The sequence below is a fragment of the Dermacentor albipictus genome, chromosome 10 (genome assembly GCF_038994185.2).
Source record: "Dermacentor albipictus isolate Rhodes 1998 colony chromosome 10, USDA_Dalb.pri_finalv2, whole genome shotgun sequence".
Lineage (NCBI taxonomy): Eukaryota > Metazoa > Arthropoda > Arachnida > Ixodida > Ixodidae > Dermacentor > Dermacentor albipictus.
In genome coordinates this window covers 15,150,291-15,170,465 of record NC_091830.1, presented here as the reverse complement: position 1 = coordinate 15,170,465, position 20,175 = coordinate 15,150,291, and the positions used below count along the sequence as shown (strand labels likewise).

Sequence of the window (20,175 nt, the reverse complement as noted above, 5' to 3'; positions counted from 1 at the left end):
TGTGGCCTCGAATCTAGCGCGCAAATAAAATTGCACCTGGGTGTAACATGCGCCCAACTAGAAAAATATAGCATGACCCAACTTTCATGATGAGGAAAGAGAAGACGTGTAGAATTTAACTTCACATAAAAGAAAATTTCATAATGAAAGTGGCACATCATGGTCCCTATTTGCACTTCATTGGCCACAGGCACCAAGCACATAAGGCAGTTTTCTCGAGCGATCAGTTTTAGAGATAGTACTGCTATCACTCTTGCAAGATTTTACGTGACTCTGCATCAAGCTTGTCGAAATATGCAACAGAGTGCTCCTGGCATTCTGCACAGATAGCAAGCTTGGCACAATGCCAGAAACGCTGGTGGCCGTTTACGACTTATTCAACATGTCACGAAAGCAATTGTATTTCTGAAGGTGATCATAGTCGAGCACAAAACGAACCGACAGCAACATTCATGAAAACATGCTCTGCTGCCCTCTCAGGATGGTAATAAACACTACATCTGATGGCCCTGATGGTAAGCTCTTGCTAACGCCACAAACATGGTTTTTGTTTCGTAACCAACTGTAACATACAGGCAATTCTCGGACCCATTTTTGCAGAAAGAAGTGTATTACTGTATTACTGAGAATGCTCTCGCAATCAAGAAATCAGCCAATAGCATTGGTAGGTCCAGCTTCTTGCGATGGTACCGCACGACAACAATGCAGAAGTGAGAGCAACTGATTGTTTGCCATTTTTGACAAGAGACTACATTCGCTGATGCATGCAATGCAGTAATATCTAGCTCACATGCTCACAGCAGCCTCTATGACAGATTGGCAACGTTTTCCTACTGTGTTCAAAAAGTGATTCAAGGCCCCTTTAACAAGTTTTTTTTAAAACGTTTGTTCTTTACTTGCGAAAAGGGAAAAAGGTTATTCTCTAAGTCGGTTAATTTTTGAAGCGCTGTTATTCAGATATTTTCAAGCAAGAATGTGAGTTCAACATTTCTTACTGCTCCAGCAGCACAGAAAATTTGTTTGCGTGCTCTTGCGCACTGTTGTGCTTCAGTGTACTAAAAATTTTCCGACGGTTTCTTGTCGTGGGTGTGTTTCGCGCTCGCCTGCTGTGCGTCGTTGCAATGCTGTGAAGCATGACCTAGAGTGCACGACACCGGCAGTTTATGTTGTGTTGCGCAAATTCAGCTTTATGCTTTCTGGCTACACAGAGCTTAACCCATTCCATTGTGTAAGCACACAGATGAGCTTAACAGGCATGCTCGTCACTTTTGCGATCCTCAGTTTAGCTCCTGCGATCATTTCAAGCCACACCCATGAGCCTCCCGCGACGGTTTGCAGTGTACAACCGTACCTGCCTTGGCTATAAGACCTAATCGGCGCTGTTTCGCCAGGTATCAGCCACAAAAGTTACGGTTTAGTGCCATGTCAACAAACATCTATTTGCAGAGGCAGTACAACTCTTGAGACACTGAAAAACCATCATCAGCAAAAGTGAGAGTACAGGTCGCAACCTCAATGGCGCTACATTCATGTCTACCATTTTTAATGATATTGTGCACACGTCTGAAAAATAGAGTCAGCAACTGAAACTTTGTTGCTATTATACAATGGTTTAGCAGAGAAGGTGGTGGCAGTACCACAGTATCAATGTTTGAAGAACTTCTTTCATCGGCTGAAAATGCTACGATTACAGAATTCAACAATATGGTGGAATTTTAAAGTGTCCAGAATAGCACCCCTGATGCAGAAACCAGTAGGCGGCTGTAAACAAATTCATCTTTGACTCCTCTTGGCTATGAGCTATGTGATGGGACTTCTCACCAAAAGTGTCAATATCACTTTTGGCGAGTACCTAGATTAAGCTTGGTTAAGCTTAATCCAGTTCAACTTAACCCAGCGCAGGCAGCGCTGCCATGAAAGGCAGGCTGTATTTACGAAAATCGTTATTTCCGCAGATTATATGCCTAGATGGTTTTTTTTCTGAGGTGGTGTTCTTGGAAATGCGACTTTTACACAGAGGTGGCTTATACACGGAAAAGTACACATATTATATGGTCTCGAACACTTTAAAAACTTTGAATACTAAAATTCGAGCTGTAGCAAATATCAAAGAGCATAATATTCAATCAAATAAAACGTGTACGCATGCATAGCAATGCATTGACAAACTTGGGCTGATTCTTGGACACTTACTTTTTGAAGATACTTCCAACTTTTGCGATATTTCGCGTGGCTAGCACCAGACGCTCCAACAAGTGGCAGCGTTTTTGCGCTGTCATAAGACAGCGTGCTTGGCACTGTGCCAAGAATTGTGTTTCTTGTAGGGACCGATGCGTCTTGTGCTAGTCACACAAAATTGATGGTATCACCAAAAGTGACAGTCCAAGAATGTGGCACACCTTTTGTGACCACTTGTGGAATAATTAACTTAATTCTGGCGAACCCGGCATTATGGACTCTCAATTATTTGGATCTTTTGGTGGTCCCCGTCGAGTCTGTATTATCAGTAAACGAATGTAGCAGGCTGCTCCTAAAATGTCCCACAGAACATTTGTCTCACAGAATGAATCCAGTTTGTTCTGCAGTATATACATGGGACCCTCTCTTGAGCATTAAAGGACGAAATGGTGCCTTCCTGTTTAATATTTGCAGATGCAGTTTTTGTGTTCACACTTCCTCCAAAGCGATGCTCCTACCATTTCTGGCGCAGCCGAAAGGTGAGGTAACTCACCGTCGGAGGTTCCCGGTTCTCTCCTAGAGCCTCGATGGGTTCGCTCAGCTGTACGCCCGGTTCTGGTGGCTCTGGTGGCGGAGGCGGTGGTTGGACAACCATCACTGCTGCGGATGGGCTCCGCAGCGACAAGTCTACAAGGAGAGAGAAGTGGCCCATATTTCATGTTTTAAAAATGATTCATTCACGCACTCTGTCATGTAACAGAAATGCTGCATATGTGCACTACACATCTAATTACATTCTCAAAGGCTAGCGTTTGGAAAGATAGCAGCTTACTGGAATACATTTTTGAGGTAAGGTAGCTTTCACATCAAATTGATTCAAATAAAATACCACAAAATCTGACCCAAGCTTTGACAATTACAAATTGTGCACAAGAAAACCAGCTGCTGCTTGTGCTCAAGAGTTTGCTGTCACCGTAAAGTTTCTTGCAATTACTAGAGGGCACTGTAGCGCTAATGTCCACAGGAGCTGCAAGCAGGGTGGTTCAGCAAGCATGGGAATTATGCAAACATGCAAACACTGTGATAACGATGAGACATTTTTTATTCACTTCGTTATATCCTACAATTCGTAATATTTGTGTTAGTTATGAAGTCAACTTCCGTTAATTCAACCCTGATGGAATCAACAATATCCATCTAATTCGATGAGCAAGGCGCATAAACAATGCCAAAACACAGGGCCAATAGATTTGGCAGTATTTGCTGATCTCACACGCTCTCCCCAAATCAAACGTGCACCAACTTTCTATGTGTCCAAAGTTGAAAACGAGTGTAGAAATTACATTAAAGCCCTTAACCAAACTAGCAATGTAACATGCAGCCGACTTTTTAGCATGAAAAATACGTGTTTCACAATGGTGGTCGGTTTTCTAAATCTAGCTTTGCCGCACAACTTTTTTTATAGTCAGCTTCGCCGCAGTACACCTGTGTCCTACAGTTTTGTTCCCGTATTTGATTGGAGTAAAGGGAATTTTCGGTCCAATTTTCTTGAAGAAACAAAAAAGGACACACATTGGAATCGGGTAAATACCGTAACCGGACATTCTGAGCTACGTTTATTGCTTGAAAGTCTTCCTAGGGAGGAAGTTATAGATGCCAAAAATAGACATTTTCAATTAGTCGTAACGTGTGTTCAGCGCATTCACTGTCCCCTAAGCTAAACCGAGACAGACACTGCCACTTAAGGAGTCGCTATTGGGGTCACCATAGGGAGCAGGCACATGCGTGCTGACCGGCCAAGTTCGAACTACACAGCGAAGGCCGATCTCCACTGATCTAGTTAACAAAATAACGGCACTGGCCCGGTCAGGGCCAATGCCGTTATTTTGTTAACTAGATCAGTGGAAACCGTTATTTTGTTACTTCAGTGGAGATCGAATTAACCGAAAAATCAAATTAACCGGAGTCAAATTAATGGAAGTCTACTGTATTAAGGTTCGACTGTATTAAGGCGTAAGCCTTTAGTGGCTCATGAGTGTCCAGGTGCAGTCCATGGTGGACGCAGAAAAGCGGTGATCACCAGCAAGGGGAGCAAGGACAGGAGGCGCCATGCCTGTAGGGCTGTGCGAGTGGGTGCGTGGGAGAGCACGGACATGCACATGGGGGTGCGCACACATCAGCGCCAAACCTTGCAGCCGTATGGCTGTGATTGCATCCCATGTTCGCGGCCACGGCGGCGTCCGTTCGCAGAACAGTCCAAACAGCAACAAAGGCAGTCACAGATAGGCCTTCGCCTATCGCAGTTTAGCTCAGCAAAGTGCCCATAAATTTTTTAATACTGTCAGAGTCCACAAGCAATTAGTTATAACACTTGCTTGCCCCCTTAATTATTTTCGACATTTCAATTTCAACTACAACTAATTACCCCCCTGTTTTCCTTGGCTTCATTGCTTGTTGGTTTTATATGATTGTGATTAACCAAATCGAGCCCCTTTGTTTCCCTTCTTCTCATTAATTCACAGCAAGAGTCTCGAATCCGGCAGCCTTGATGCCATTAGTAGCACATGAGGGTTTATTAGTCATGTGCCTCCTCCCCCGAGTTCATGTGTGAAGTGACGCTATCAGGCGAAAAATGGTGTTCTACATCTACCTGCCATTGCTCTGAGCTAGGCTGGCCGAAGCACCCAGGGCTAGATCTAGTACACATAAATGTCCAAGTTAGTGGATGGATAGATGGCTGTTGCTGTAGCATAATTGGCAGCATATTGTATGCATAATGCGAAGGTTGTGGGTTTGTTCCACACCAGCAACAAGTTATCTTTTTGTCAACTTTCCTTGTCTTCATTATTTTTTACATTTCAATTTCAACCACAGCTAATCAGCCCGTGCTTTCCTTGGCTTCATTGCCTGTTGGCTTTATATGGTTGTGATTAACAAAAATCGAGACCCTCTGTTTGCCTACTTATCATTGTCTCTATGAAACGGCTTTGGTTTTGGCACTGATAAGGGTGGGTGCACCATGATGTTGTGATACACTGAATCCCTCCATTCATGCAATGGATGCAGCTATCACACGAGCACAGCTGGGAGGAACACACAGCCCTCTTGCTTACTTTTGTAAGAAACACTAACACACCTAGCCTTAACTGTTAGACGAGGTCAGCAAATCTTGCTCTGTGGCATGACACCGTGAGTAACATCAATGACATTACTCATGGTGTCATGGTCCAGCATGACACCATGAGTAACATGGTGGTGGACCATGTTAATCATGGCCCAGCATGTTAAGATCAACTTTAGTATCAAACTGAAGCATCTTGTGTTTCCCAACCTTCACACTTGCTAAATACCATTGTTTTAGGTACAAGAGGCACATGATAGAGTTGGTACAACTATGAAAGTATGTGCCAGTACTTCTTTAACTTATAGCCAAATATCTTTTTCCCTGCAGAAAAACATTTGAACTCCACTTAGAAGTGCATTCATGTGAAATTAATACAGTAAAACTGCAGTGATACATTTTTTAAGGCATTCTAGAAAAAAATAGACAGTTTTAGTTTAGCATACGCTATACAATTGCATATGCTATAAAATTGCAGGTCGTCACTGTGTATGTGCAGAACGCTAAACGACCCATAGCGTATAGCGTGTGCAGGCTATTTCTCAGATTTAGCATTAGCATCTTTGCGTGGTTTGTGGGGTTTGCATGAAACATGGATGCTGTGCCGGCTGCCCGCTTCATATTGAATTTGGCGTTGCTTTTGTAAAATGCACTTTGTTCGTAGCAAATGACTGTAAACGGCTTTTGCTTAGTTTCAGGCCGCTTCGACGACAGAGTATTATGGATAACCTTGTGGTGCTTTCGTGATCGCTTCTCGTTTCGAACGAGTCGAAGCCTAATGAAAGAAACGTTCGAGATGTCAGCGCCACCTATAACTACAGTCGGGAGATAGCTGCAATGGCGGCATATGGCCTCTGAGATCCGAAGACTTTGCAGGCCAACTAAAACTGTAAAAAATGTACACTGCTTAGCATACACTATACTATAGCGTATAGCGTACGCTAAACTAAAGCTTTCTCATAATACATGCTGGGAAAAGGTAAGAATTAGAAAGGCTGCCAATACAGCTATTAGGATCTTGGTGCTCGTACTGCTACTGGAGTTGATGCATGCCTGCATGCGTGCAATGCGTAATTACAGGACATGTGCTGTGTTCCATGACAGGCGCCCCTTTCCACGCTTAATACGCTTCACCGCATAATATGACTCTATTACAGCGAAGCTGACTTCAAAGAACCTGAAAAAACCACAAATGTGCCGAGACACGTTTACTGAAACTGATAGCATATTTCCAGCATTTTCGGATGAGGCTAGGGGTGGAACTTGACAGGTATACATTTACAGTTTTTGTAGCAATATGCGAGAGTGAATTTACATCTGCACTGGCAAATTTACATGACCACCTAATTCAAAATCAACATAACATACGGGAACATTACAGAGTGGTCATGTATAAAATGGGAAGATAACACATAGGAGTCAATGGGCTTTAGATTAGGACTGCGAAAGTGCAACGTGGCAGCCGGTAAAATGCAACAGCAAAGAAGGTATCAATGGTTTTCCAGTGTGCATACAAAGTTAGTTTCCTACTATTTATTACACGCGGGCAAAATTTGTAGGCTCATCTGAAATATGCATATAGCACGAAAGAATAGCTTTATGTTCGTACATATTCACACTGTATTAATTGTGAACTGGCAGGCAAAGTGCCTCGCATCTCATAACAGCCTTTAATATGGCACATATTGCAGAGATTACGACTGCAATTTGTGCAACTGAATGGATGCAACTGCGCAAATTCATTAGAGTGTGCACTCTCATTGGAGACTCTATGTGCCGAGCATCATTTTCCCGATCACAGACGGTGACATGTTGACATGTTTTTCTCCAACTACACACGTCATCAAAATCTAGATTTCTCTCACTTAAAGGAGTCCTGAAAAGTTTTATAACCAATCGTAGAATGACATCAGTATTAAATTACGTCACCTCACGAACCTCCTGCTGCAAAAATCTTTCAGATCCTTCAAGCACAAGTGAAGTTAAATGTAGTTATCAGACCAATGGGCAGCTTTCTTGCTCCTTTCATTTCCACTAGCGCGCTGGAATCTACGCAGGGGAGACGGCAAGGAAGTGAAAGGGAGCCATGGCCTGCTGGCCCTGTCCAAATGTCGAACGTCTTGGCGGTGAGGCAGCACATGGTGGCTCCCCATGGCAGGCACAGTATTTGCACTATGTTTTTCATCTCAGGGGCCACGTAAGCAGATGCAACAATGCACAACTGTCATGCATAGACTGGCAGTGCAAAGATGAAACGGTTTTTCTGTCATTTTGAGATCAGAGACATATATATATATATATATATATATATATATATTTATTTATTTACCTCAAGTGAGTAATTATTGTATTATTCAAAATGTACCAGCCATCACGAAATCAGCCAGTAGCTGTCGGTGGGCCCAGCTGCTTGCAATGATGCTGCATGATGACATTGCGACGGAGAAAGCAAGCAACTTTTCATTGCTTTTGACACGAGATTGCGTAATCCCTCTGCATGCAGGGCAATATTAGTTGGCTCAGATGTTCGCAGGAGCCTCTTCTACAGATCAGCAACATTTTCTTACTACGTTCCAAAAGTGTTTCAGGTCCCCTTGAAAGGCCAACAGCAGCAAAATTTTACTTAACATGACTAGATTTAGGTAGTGCAGGTACAGAACAGCCTAAGCACAACATTCTATGTTTATGAAATGAGGGGATGCATCACACAAGGCGTGCAAAAGTAGGCGTACTTTTATTACAGAACTAGAATCGCCGCAATTACTACTCATCAAACGTGACGCATGTCTAAGACCGCACAGCGCCTCAGCATGACCTCTAAGATCAGGCAATGCTTGCGGCTGCCCACGACGTTCTGAGAAGGCGACGATGGGCCAGGACTTGCATAATATCCGTCAGCCACTATGTGCATGCATCTTCTGCTTAGATGCTGTTTAAAGGCGGCTAATAAAAAAAAAATTAGACAATTACCACCCCTGCAGCTTTATCAAGGTTGCTTCTGTATATACGCAACTCATTTATTACAAGTGAAGTTTTGTGGCAGTTGGCTCTTGAGCATTCCGTTCGGATTTACGGGCTCAGATTCAGTACGTCGCGAGATGGCGGCAACACGCTGTATGAGTTCGACTGGTTTCACAATAAAGAACAGCAACACTGTCTTGAACACTGAACCCCATTTATCTATCAGCAAACCAGTCAATACCGTGTCACAACTCACCGAGGTCGTTGTCGGCGATGACTGGGGACGGCGTGGGACTACTGTCACCGCCACTCACAAGACTCGAGCAGTCGGCTGCCAGCCTCGAGAGCTGTGCTGAGGCCTGCGGGGACGCTTCCTCCTCAAAGTCCTCAAGGTTGGCGTAGTCCGGTGCCGCCAGGGGAGCCGCACTCAGCAGGCTCGCTATGCTCTGCATATCCTCATCCCTGCACAAGCATGCGTACTGCTTGAGCTTATGCTAGCTTCAGACCTGAATGCGACACCCGAGAAATGGATAGCGGGAAACAACAAAATCTCCCATGTTTTTTTTTTTTTTCAAATTCAAATTCTTTATTTCTGCCTTGTACAAATACAGACAGCGGAGGCGCAGAAAAAGCTGTCAGAAACAGCTTGACAAAGCCGCAGCCCCCTTTCACTTGGCAGTGGCTTCATAGCAAGGCTTTTAAAACAAAGGTAATTGCAGTCTAATAACACTTATACATAATGAACAAATAGAAAAGAAAACATAACAAAATCATAAAATATTTAGACAATATTCACCACAAAGAAAAACAGAACCTACATGGCAACATACATAGAACGCAAAGCACTGTTTGACACACTGAAAAGATCAAATTATTATGTGGGCTGGCAAACAAAAATGCAGGGAAAGTGCACAAACCTCCGACATCAAGAAAAGCACAGTGACGCTTTGTTAATTTGGCGCTCATTAGTATGAAAATGTGCATAACTAATACACATGGAATGATTGTGCTACACCATTACAGTCAATCCTGGATATACTGAACTCGAAGGGAATCGCGAAATAGTTCGGTATATCGATAATTCAAAATATAAGATATGTTTACCTGAAGATACGAGATCTATGCACATCTCGGACAGCTTCCCAAGAAAGTGAGAAGCGGGTACTTACTGATTTGCTTCTCCAGAGCTGTGTCGAACACCCAAAAGTTGACCTATTTTGCTATAAACATTGCAAATCACTCATGCTGCAAAATGATCGTTAATATATTGATCACAATGCTAACCATAAAAGCGTGTGTGCGTCACCCATAATCAGAGACTGTAGTGCGCCTCACACACGTCAAATCAATCACTGTGCATTTTTATTCCGGATAAAGTAAAAATAAACATGCTGCTATAGCAAACTAGCCTGCATGAATATGTGCCACGCCGCCAGCGGTGCACTTGTACTGCAAATCGCACGTCATTGTGCTTGGTGGCTTGTCCTTACAATACGAACAAAATTTAAATGGATGATCATTGTAAGTGGGCAAAGAGCTAGGCGAACTGTTATATTGGGTTTCAAAGCCAACTTCCTGTTGGAATCACTTGTCCTCTTCTTGAAGGGCCTAAAAAGCTTGTGTGTCTTTTCTTGCGTACTGCTCAGCACTCTGATATCTCGCAGTCAATACATCCCTTCAGTGTCAGCTCTTCCCCTCCGACACTTGCGTCTGTCGTCACTACGCACACACTGTTATTTTTGAAAGTGGTTATCAGCTTGCAGAATGCCCCAAGTCCACTCCCACTTGCGTGTAACCGTGCGAGCAAGAATAAAACGCATTCAGAACAGACCCACAAATCGCACAGCAATGAGTCTTGCATGCGGTTGTCGCAATTCGGGTCTTTCCGTGAAGTACGGATGCAGAGTGCAGTGGCTTTGTTAAATTCAAACCGTAATGTAAATTGAAGGGGTGTACGGTAGCGTGATTAAAAGACGGGACAAAAGAAGACACACAGGGTCACACACAGTGCTAAAGCACATGCATAAAAGAGCCCGATGTACTAGTAGAAGTAAAGTTCACGAGGGTTGCCATGTGGGCTTGTTGGTAATGCATCTTGAAGGGGTGTACGGTAGCGCAATTAAGACGGGACAATCACTTTTAATCACGCTACCGTACACCCCTTCAAGATGCATTACCAACAAGCCCACATTGCAATCCTCGTGTAATGTAAAGACCTGTCCAAGTGGAGGCTGGGATTTTCGTTTTGGCTGCTCACAGGAATCCTAAAATGACGTTTGTGGAAAACCCTTGTCTACAGGAAAACAAACCTGGCAGCGAAGCATCTCCAGTTCGGTATCCCATGCCGGCGCCACTCAGGGAAAAGATCCAAAGCTTTCTTGTGGAATGCGTATCTGACCAGGAAGAATCTCGCATTCTTGAAGCAGAGTGGTGCTCTGCTCTTGCCGATGACGAACGGCCACAGCTTTCATCAGCCTTCCATATGCAGATCCCAAAAAACTGAAAGCGCCCTGCACCTTTTTTTCTCTGCGACATGTACTGCCCTTCAAATTCAATCGCTTGTTTGACAGCACCTGCCAAAGCAGTGCCATTTCAAATTTGTCACCATTAAAATCTTCCGGTGACACCATCGGTATTAGGAGAAGTGCTACATAGCGTTCTATATACCGAATGTGGCAGTGAACGAGAGTTCGATTTACACGTAGTAAATCGCTATACTTTTGAGTAGAATTTTCAAGGCGATTTTATAACTGTTCGATTTAGGCAATAATTCTATATATAGGAGTTTGATATGTCCGGGATCAACTGTATAGAGACGCATGGAGGAAAATAATTATCAATTCTGCGCCAATTTGGCATGCGTCGATTACTACGATACTGGCACGTACACCAAGCACGCATGTGAGGTGTTTGGATGATAAGAAAACATACAGGCATGCAAACATATACGGATATTGTGGCAGGCCACAAAGTGACGCTGCTCAACCATCAGAAGTGACAAAAAATGTTACAATCCCACCCAGCCTTCTTAATTACTCTCAAACAAGCTGATGTAAGCCATCAATTCATTTAGCTTTCTCCATTACTGTCAAACTAGCGAAAGTCTTGTAAATTGATTCAGCATAATGCATTACTGAGATGAGAATTATGATATCAATCTAGCCAGCTTTCTGTTGTAATCCCAGGCAAGCAGGGCCACCATTTTGTAGCGATGCCATTTTTTGATGCAAATGCTTTTTCACCTTTCTTTTTTGCATTCGTGAGTGGTAAGGGCAACGCTACACCCCATGCGGAGCATCGAACGCGGCCACTCCCGAATGCGAAAAGCGTGAAAGAGCACTAGGATCGAAAAAGGCATCGCTACAAAATGGTGGCCCAGAAGTTGTGATACCAGCACAGCCTGCTTCGTGCACTACTTTCGGATGAGCAGAAGTGCAAGCAATGGAAACGTACGTGGCCTTTCCCTCCCGCAGCAGGCTGCACGAGAGAGTGAGCAGCAACTGCGCCTCAGTGCACTTGGGTGTCAGCGGTCGCATGTGCAAGACAACCTCCGTCTGCGTCGGCTCGGGCCGCGCAAACTTGGCCACGTTCACCACGCCAACGGCTACATGCCGCCGCTTGCCTTGGGCTGAAATCTGCAGCAGCGGGAAAGTTTACAAGTGGCTCCCAGTCACAAATGAGAGCATCCGAAATTAGCAGTACAAATGAGATACAGTACAAAGAAAGCTGGTCGGGAACAGCCTTCCCGACCACAACGCTTCGACTAATCCTGCGTGCTTCAAACCTGTCTTCGAAGAAACTGACTCCTTTATGTACCAGACATTTCAATTTTTCAGTACACTTTCGAATGCCTGCCCCTCCACCCATACGCTCTTTCATCGTCGCTGCATGCTCTAACCGAGACGGAGCAGTACAGCTAAAGTTAAGGGTCACACCAACCCACCAGAAGAAAGCTCTTCCACTGTCCTCCCCCTACACCCTTGCAGAACGCTGAATTATGGGAAGCTTCACAGAAGTTCAGTGACGCACAATGGGCGGCCCCCCGCTTCCTTCTCAGAACACACAGCCGGTTGTTGCCACATTGGCGAATGAACAACCGACAGCTTTTACCCCATTGACCTCTGTAAATTGTCTTTAACCCATTTATTCTATCTTAAGCATAATAAACTGAAACCGACGTCATGTGCAGGAACCTGTCGGCATCACAGTGTGCAAAGGAGGGAGACAGAAATCCTGGAGAGCAGTGCAGGAATGTTTCTTAAGTTTGTGGCTTCGTGGCTTTCCCAAAGTGGGCAGAGCTGCCAAGCTTGACAGATATCATTGTAGCTGTATTCTACTTAAAAAAGCATTCAAAAATGTTAGAGGTGGTTTAGGAAACCTTTAACACGATCGAGCCTCAGCTTTCCATTCATGATCCAGCGCAACTTAAAAGCGTGACAGGAGGAATGAATCACGGCGCCACGTACATCTTCGACGACGAAGCTCCAATCCTTGTCCTCGAAGACGTTGCTGTTTGCATCGCGAAACAATGTGACGGCCACCTCCACGTTCTCCGGCACAGGCCAGACAACGCGTCCCCGGTATGGATCGCGAATAGTAGGCTCCCATGACCTGGCCTGCATTTGAGGTCATGCAAGCATCAGTTCATTAGTGCTCTCCTTGTCTATGATGCAGGCAGTGGCAACAGAGATATCACAAGCTAAAAAAACTTATACATGCTTGTCAAAAACCAAATAATGCAAGAAGAAGCAAACAGAGATGGTCTCACAGTGAAATTTTATTTAGAAAGAACTGTGCCCATGTGGCATCAAGAAATCACACATGCACGTTATGTGAGGAAAACAAACAAAACAATAATCAGATTGTGAGGCCAGGTTTTCTTGCACATTTGCTGCCTCTCCTATAGCAAACTAACAATCTCGGGCATCTTATCTGCTGGGAGACAATGCCTGCTTTAGGAAAGAAGCCCACTTAAAAAGTGCACCACACTTCTCTAGACTGTGACGACTGAATGTTGTGAAGAAGCATTTGCCACCTGTTGGTTGTCCTGCATAGAAATCTCATAAAGCTAGATAAAATGCATTTTATTTCATGCTATAATGCAACAAATTAGCTGTGTTTTCCCCAGCGGTTGTGTGAAATTCACTCCCAATTATAAATGGGACATATTCAGTCATGTGAGCTGGCACTGCATTGTTGCAGTGGGGCTGTCAATTCTGTCCAGGGTTTACACATTTTCTGGCTTAAAAAGCAGTGTGCCTGGGAAAAGTGGGCCATTCGATACTATGGAGCACCTGCTCATCACTTCAGTGGGACAACATTTCATGAAAACTTGAGCAACAGATGTTTCCGCTGACTCGTACCTGGGAGGCAACCCGGCGTCCCCTCCGAGTCCATATGACCAGCAACTTGTGTGGTTGCCTGCAGAAAGTGAAACAACCACATCAGCGCTAGCCCAGGACACATTGAGCAGTCTGCACATGAGCAACGAAATAATTTTTTCACAAGAGTTATTTAAGGTAGAATCGTTACAAATCAGTACAAAGAGCTGTCACTCTTCAAAGAACTTGTGTGAGACTGCTGCTTCTGCTGCTAAGTACCTGTGTTTCTAGGTCATCACATAGGTATATACATGTGAGCTTGAAAGCCAGAGATGAAAAACTGAAAATTAGTAGTGCAAATAATTCTTGCAATTCTTTGACATGCTTCTTGCATTTCATTAGGACAGTATGCAAGCTTCTGATATAGACCTGAACATGTTGTCCTAGCCAGGGCATGAAGTGGCACTGAAGAGAAGTTTCAGATCGGTGGCAGCACAAGTATACAACCAGCACAAGCAGATCACTAGCAGTACCAGACGATAACATCACGTGACAGAAAACAGCATAGAGAAAGCCATGGAGAGGGGAGAACTAGTACAGGGTCACAGAACAAATCCACACTCGGTTGGCATGACAACAATGGCAACAGGGCAGTGATGATTCTGTTGCCATTTTTGGCCACCAGGTGACGCCAGCATGCAAGGGGGCTGTGTGGAGCCACAGAACAAAACAAAAATAATAATGACAGGAGGAGAAACTGTATTCTGTGGCAACGTGACAAATGCTCACGGTGTCAGAAGCGCTTGCATGTTGCTGCCATCTGAAGACAACAGCACCAATGTTACATGATCTTGCTGTCATCTTGTTCATGCTGTGCTGGCACTAATCAGAAGTCCTGTCTTTCCTTGATCCATGCCTGGAGCCTCTGTGACGCTGTTTGGCTGAATGAAAAAGGTTTGCAACATTCTCGGATGCTTCTCGTGCAATGCACTCGAAATGGCTTGCACACGCACCACTTTTTGCTACCGGTAACCATCAGCTCCCGGTAGGAGGCCACCAGCTGGAACTTGGCCGCATGCTTGTTGACCCTCTGCAGGCGCTTCCAGACCGAACTCATGCCGCGCCTGGCTGTTTGCCGAAACCTGCATGCCACAGAGGAGAAGAGGTCAATCAGATATGAAGAAATAAGAAAATGATAGACCTGCCAAGCAAATGTATGTAAGAATCCCAACAGACATTGAGGCAAACAGAGGCACCGGGGTGTCTACTACATGGCATTTTGAAATTCCCTGATTGTTTCATGTTTTCTTCGCTGGCAGTCTGACAGTGAATGTACACGTGCAAGGTAGAAATTGTGGTTTCTAGCTTGCCAAATTATGCTATGTCAGCCTATAATTTTCAACAAGTATTACCAGTAAAGTGTAATTCAGGTAGAAGCGCTGTCAGATTTGACTGAATGAAGCGTTTCATGATACCCCAACCACTCGGCCACACTCACACTTACATCATCAACAAAAGATACCACTATATGCTTATTGCATAGGTCTTGTTAACAAACTTCAACCTCTTCTGGCATACTGATAGCTTCACCAAAACAACTGTAGCTATCAATTTCCCTCATTCAAAGCAATTGGGGAAAAATTTTTCCTTCAATTTTCCCGAACTGACAAATTTCCTAAAAATTTCAAGTTCTTGAGGCGTTTCTCTGATGGAAGACACCCTGGACACATTTAACTGCAGCATCTTCCATCAAAAGTGGACCTGAGTCTTTGTGCAAAAAGCTATCCCCTCTAAAGGACAGTTCCAAAGCAGACATCCTTTGGCCATTGTGCTGCTGGATATTATGGTTGGTCAGTGCCTCAAATTGAGCCATCAATAATGCTTCTTACATATGAGTAGCCGTGTTACTTGGCTTATTTGTGAACAAAGAAAGTACACAGGAGAATGTACAGTGAGTAAAAATTGAAACAACTCCGTATAATGCGCACAATGCTCTTAATAATAAAGTGACAGGCTTGACTGCCAGGTAAAGTGGCCCAAGAATACATATTTGTATATAAAAGTTTGATGCAGTCTGACCTTCACAGGTAGATATACACGGCTTGTAACAACTTGCACCCTAAAACGAAGAGCATTGCTGCAAGCTCCCAAAGCCCACATGACGCACTTCAGGATTAACCTCTGCGCTTTCTGCACGCAGTATGCAAACCATAAACACCTCTCTCATGACTGTTGTACATTGTTGCACACTTTTTAGACATTACTTTGAATGTTCTACATAAGGTGCCATGTTTTAACTTATAAAAAGTAACTTTGTATATTACATATACATTCAAATCTCAATACTTACTCTGCCTTTTAGTCTACCTACGCTTTGCCTGACTTCACTGGCAGCTCCACAGAAGTCGAACTTCTCATCGTCAGGTTCTTTATTAGGTCACTTCGTCTATAGTAATACACTCAAATACGTTTCAATGTCAAGGGAGTAAAAGCCTGGCTTGAATACTTTCCCAGAGTGCTTAGCACAAGTCTAGTACTTTGAGTGCTTTAGAATGTGGAGTTGAAATATATATTAGAGAGATCACACTGAAGAGGTACACAAAATGCTTCACCAGTACACCCACGTAGTGCTCATTGTAACTGCTGTAGAAATACTTCCCCACTGTAGCCAACTGCGCTGGCGGACAGTGCGAGATTAGCATGATTTCACGCTTTAATTTTCTTATGAAATCACCATTGTAATAACAGACTTTCTACTAAGACTGTATTTTTCTTCACGCAGTCGTCTACATTCTGCGGCTCATCTTCATATTGCTCTCCTTTCACGTTTCCTCCTTCCAAGGTACTTCTTTCAACTTCACTTAAAAAATGTGGATAAGTTATTTTTGTATATACCTACATAACCTTGCATGCAATGTGCGCTGCACATGACTAGCATACACGGTGCAAACATTGTCCATACACATATCATGACAGGTCTTTCTATATACTAAATATTTGCATGTCCTCTGTCAGAGATGAATCTAAAGTGTCTCCTGTGAAGTGTGTGTGAAGACAGCATGTCAAGAGGCAAGCATCCAGCTTCTGCTACTGTTCTTAAGTGGTATGACCCCTTCCGAACACCAAGACGTACTTGAAGACAGTCGTTTCATGCTGCCTCAAGTTTTCTCTTGCTTGTGGGAGACAATTTATGCAAGAATATGTCTAGAACCAGTGCTACATCTAGCTTTCGGCAGGCCGTCAGAAGCATATATATCTCGATTCCTGCTCAGGTGTCACTTATGTCGCAAAACATATCACCCTGGACACTATTACCACCAAAAATCATGTTGTATATCGCTGGAAGTAGTGTAAAAAAGAAAATGCCTCAAGCAGAGACCCATCAGGCTGCTCTGGAATATATGCGCAAAGAATACGTAGCTGCAACACAATTTTTACGGATGGCTCTACAACTCAACGCTGCTCATCGTGTGGACTTTTTATGCCCTTTACAGGACAGCGATTCTCATTTCATCTTCAGCGCACAATACCATCTACATCAGCAGAACTATATGGCATTAAGGAGGCCCTTATGCATGTGCTTCTGACAGCAACCACCAAAGAGCTGCGTGTTATTCACGGATTTGAAAGCAGCCCCATAAAGAATGTGGAACAGGCACAAGTCACGTAACTACTAAACTTCAGCCAGTGACATTGCGTACCTTCACCACAAGGCTAACATTGCTGGGCATTGCACTCCCTTCCAGTGGGTACTTTGGCATGATGGTATTTCAGGAAATTGAAAAGTGAATGAAGTTGCCTGCAATGGACTTGAATACCAAAATCACAGAATATTTTCTTACAAAAACTGATGCTTCAAACATGGCAAGAAATATCCCTACGAAGAAATAGATTGCCTCTGGAATCTGCCGCTTCACCAAGATAACTTTCTGCGATCAATTTACCCTGAAGTAATATTCAAGAACCCATGACAACTTCCCCACCACTTAGAGGCATTGTACTATCAGCTTTGACTGAATGTAGCATTGGTGAACAATTGAGAATTATCTGTATCGTATAAGGCGTACCACCGATCCATAGTGCAATAAACTGCGGCAGCGTAGAGATAGTAGAGCACGTATCTGAATTCCCTACATCCAGTGACGAGAGACATTCTCTTGAGTGCCAAATGGACACAATTTGATACAGTCAACTAGCTTTACCTAGCATCTTAGGTCCAATGCCCGGCCATTCAAAATAGCGATGCGTTTTGGATTTATTGGTCCAATAGCTATCAGAAATTTTTCTTTTCGGAAAGTTTTAAAGATTCACTATACGGTATAGAAAAGCCTGAAACCACCCACTGTCTTACCTGTAAGTATCATTATCAATGTTCAGTTGTGCATTTCATATTTATTTTTATTCCATTCCTTTTTTCCCAACCCTCCTCTGGAATTTATCAATCGCCTTCCCCATCCCTGTACAGAGTAGCCATGTCAGCAGTTGTGTACACACCGGCAAAAATCTGATTTCAAATAAATAGCTTCTCTGTCTCTCTCTCAATGTTTGCATTTCTTGTGTTTTATGTGCACGTTTATCTAATAATGTTCATCTGGACATTTATCTGACAGACTATTTATTTTGTTTACATCTTGGGCCATGTTGATTCCTGAAATAAAAAAAAATGCACACACACGTAAATATGCACTTTCAATGTGATGTTGTGCCGAATTGGAAGCTGTGTGGTGCACTCATTATTTTGGACATTTCAAAAAGAAAAAAAGCTACATTATACTTAAGGAGGTGTTTGGGTGAGTCTACACGAGAAACTAAGCTTCCAGCGTACAAAACCTTTATTTGGCCACTGCTAGAATGCTCTGCAGCTGTATGGAATCTATACACAAAAAGAAACATTTCAATAGTGGAAAAAACACAGAGGAAATCAGTTAAGTTTATTCATAATAAATGCAGTTGGCAGGCGTAACGTCACCTACCGCTCTCTTAGAAAACGCTAAACTTGAAAAACTATAAACTAAGCGATACCATGAGAGAAGGACACCTTTTCATCTCCTTTACCATGGAAAATTAGGTATTAGGAAGGATACATATTTTAAGCGATGCCAACTGACGGACCACTCGCTCCTATCACACTAAACAAGTAACTGGGCTTTCACGCAACACCAACTTGTTTTGATATTCCTATTTCCCAAGAACTATAACCAATTGGAATTTGCATCCAGCAGCTGTGGCTGAATGCCAGACAACGTCATCTTATTTACATGCTTTCGATTTTATAACGCATAACTCTGATGTACATGAGCCTTGATGTCAATTTCTTTGCTTCGTTATGTGTATATATTGTTTTGAGTAACTTTGCCATACAGTGGTGTCACTAGCTAATCTTCTTGTTGAAGTCTTCCAATTCTTTATGTTTATTGCTGCATCTCTTTATATGCATTTACTGTATATCTGTTTACCAACATGATGTAGTACGAAGGCATAATTACAAAGAAAAGACACTTTGTGCTACGTTATGTCAGTAAGTAAACACCCACTAGCCCAACAAGTCCTTCTAATGTATATCGGTTATATGAATGAAAACAATTGTAACCCACTCCTGCCTAAGGTCTGAACCTAGACTGGCAGTACTGAAATAAATAAATAAATAAATAAATAAATAAATAAAAGAACAAACTCCACGCTGAAGCTAGCCATGAGGATAAAATTGTGCTTCGTTTATTGAAACTAGAGGGAGCGGGGGATGTCGTGGCAGGCTGCTGCCCCGGATGCCGCCGACACTAGCAATGCCACTGGAGACAGGGTCAAGAAGACAAGACAGTTGTCTTCTAGACCTAGTCCTTCTTTCTTTTTTCTAGGCTAGATTTTGCTATTTGACATTCTGTCATAAAATAAACAAGAATATAGACATGTGCCAGCAAATGCACACGAACTAGTACCTCTATGCTTCAATTTTTTTTTTACTTCTCTCTATTCAATTGTTTATTTTCTGATGCATTCCTTATCACTGCCCCCACCAAGCATGTGACCTGCGCAACGCATTCCAGATGGCAGCTCAAGGTGATCAGAGTAGTTTGTTTTTCATCCCGCAGCCCTACAGACCACATAATAAAGATGTACAATGCTGACAGTAAAGAGAAGAATTCAGGTTTCTATCCCTACTACGTAGATGTCCTTTGTCATTCAGTACTTCACTTCAGTACTTAAGCCATAGTGTCAATTCACTTCAGTACTTAAGCATGCTGCCTTATGAATTCAACCCTGCATGCATTCTTTTCATACTTGTTCGTGTTTGCTACCAGCAAATAATTATTGTACTGTGGGTCTCAGCAGACCTCAAAAGTACTCACTCTGGTCAATTAAAGTAGCAGTGACATATGCTTTCGCAGTCATGTAAATTACCACACATTTCTCACACATGACAATTTAGCAAGTATGGAGGTAGAGAAACATAATATATCTTATTTTAATACTAAACTTGTTTCAAAGTGCCAAACTTGGTGTCATTAACATTGCTGTGACGTTATAACACAACAAAATTTTATGAGCTCATCTTAATTTGATACTAAAACGAATGACTTTGCATTATCCACATTG

General features: G+C 43.1%; 1 protein-coding gene across 4 annotated transcripts in view; it reads right to left on the bottom strand.

Annotated features, from left to right (window-relative positions):
- The window catches only part of Ehbp1 (Eps15 homology domain containing protein-binding protein 1), a 66,705-nt gene that overhangs the window by 43,643 nt on the left and 2,887 nt on the right, over positions 1 to 20,175 (bottom strand). For all 4 annotated transcript variants that reach the window (XM_065449018.2, XM_065449021.1, XM_065449022.1 and 1 more), the window contains exons 2-7: positions 14,595 to 14,723; positions 13,624 to 13,681; positions 12,727 to 12,876; positions 11,714 to 11,895; positions 8,517 to 8,722; positions 2,732 to 2,865 (exon numbers count right to left, since the gene is read on the bottom strand). In XM_065449018.2, the coding sequence (XP_065305090.1) occupies positions 2,732 to 2,865; positions 8,517 to 8,722; positions 11,714 to 11,895; positions 12,727 to 12,876; positions 13,624 to 13,681; positions 14,595 to 14,698 (834 nt within the window). In that variant the 5' untranslated portion in view covers positions 14,699 to 14,723. The remainder of the gene's footprint in view (positions 1 to 2,731; positions 2,866 to 8,516; positions 8,723 to 11,713; positions 11,896 to 12,726; positions 12,877 to 13,623; positions 13,682 to 14,594; positions 14,724 to 20,175) is intronic.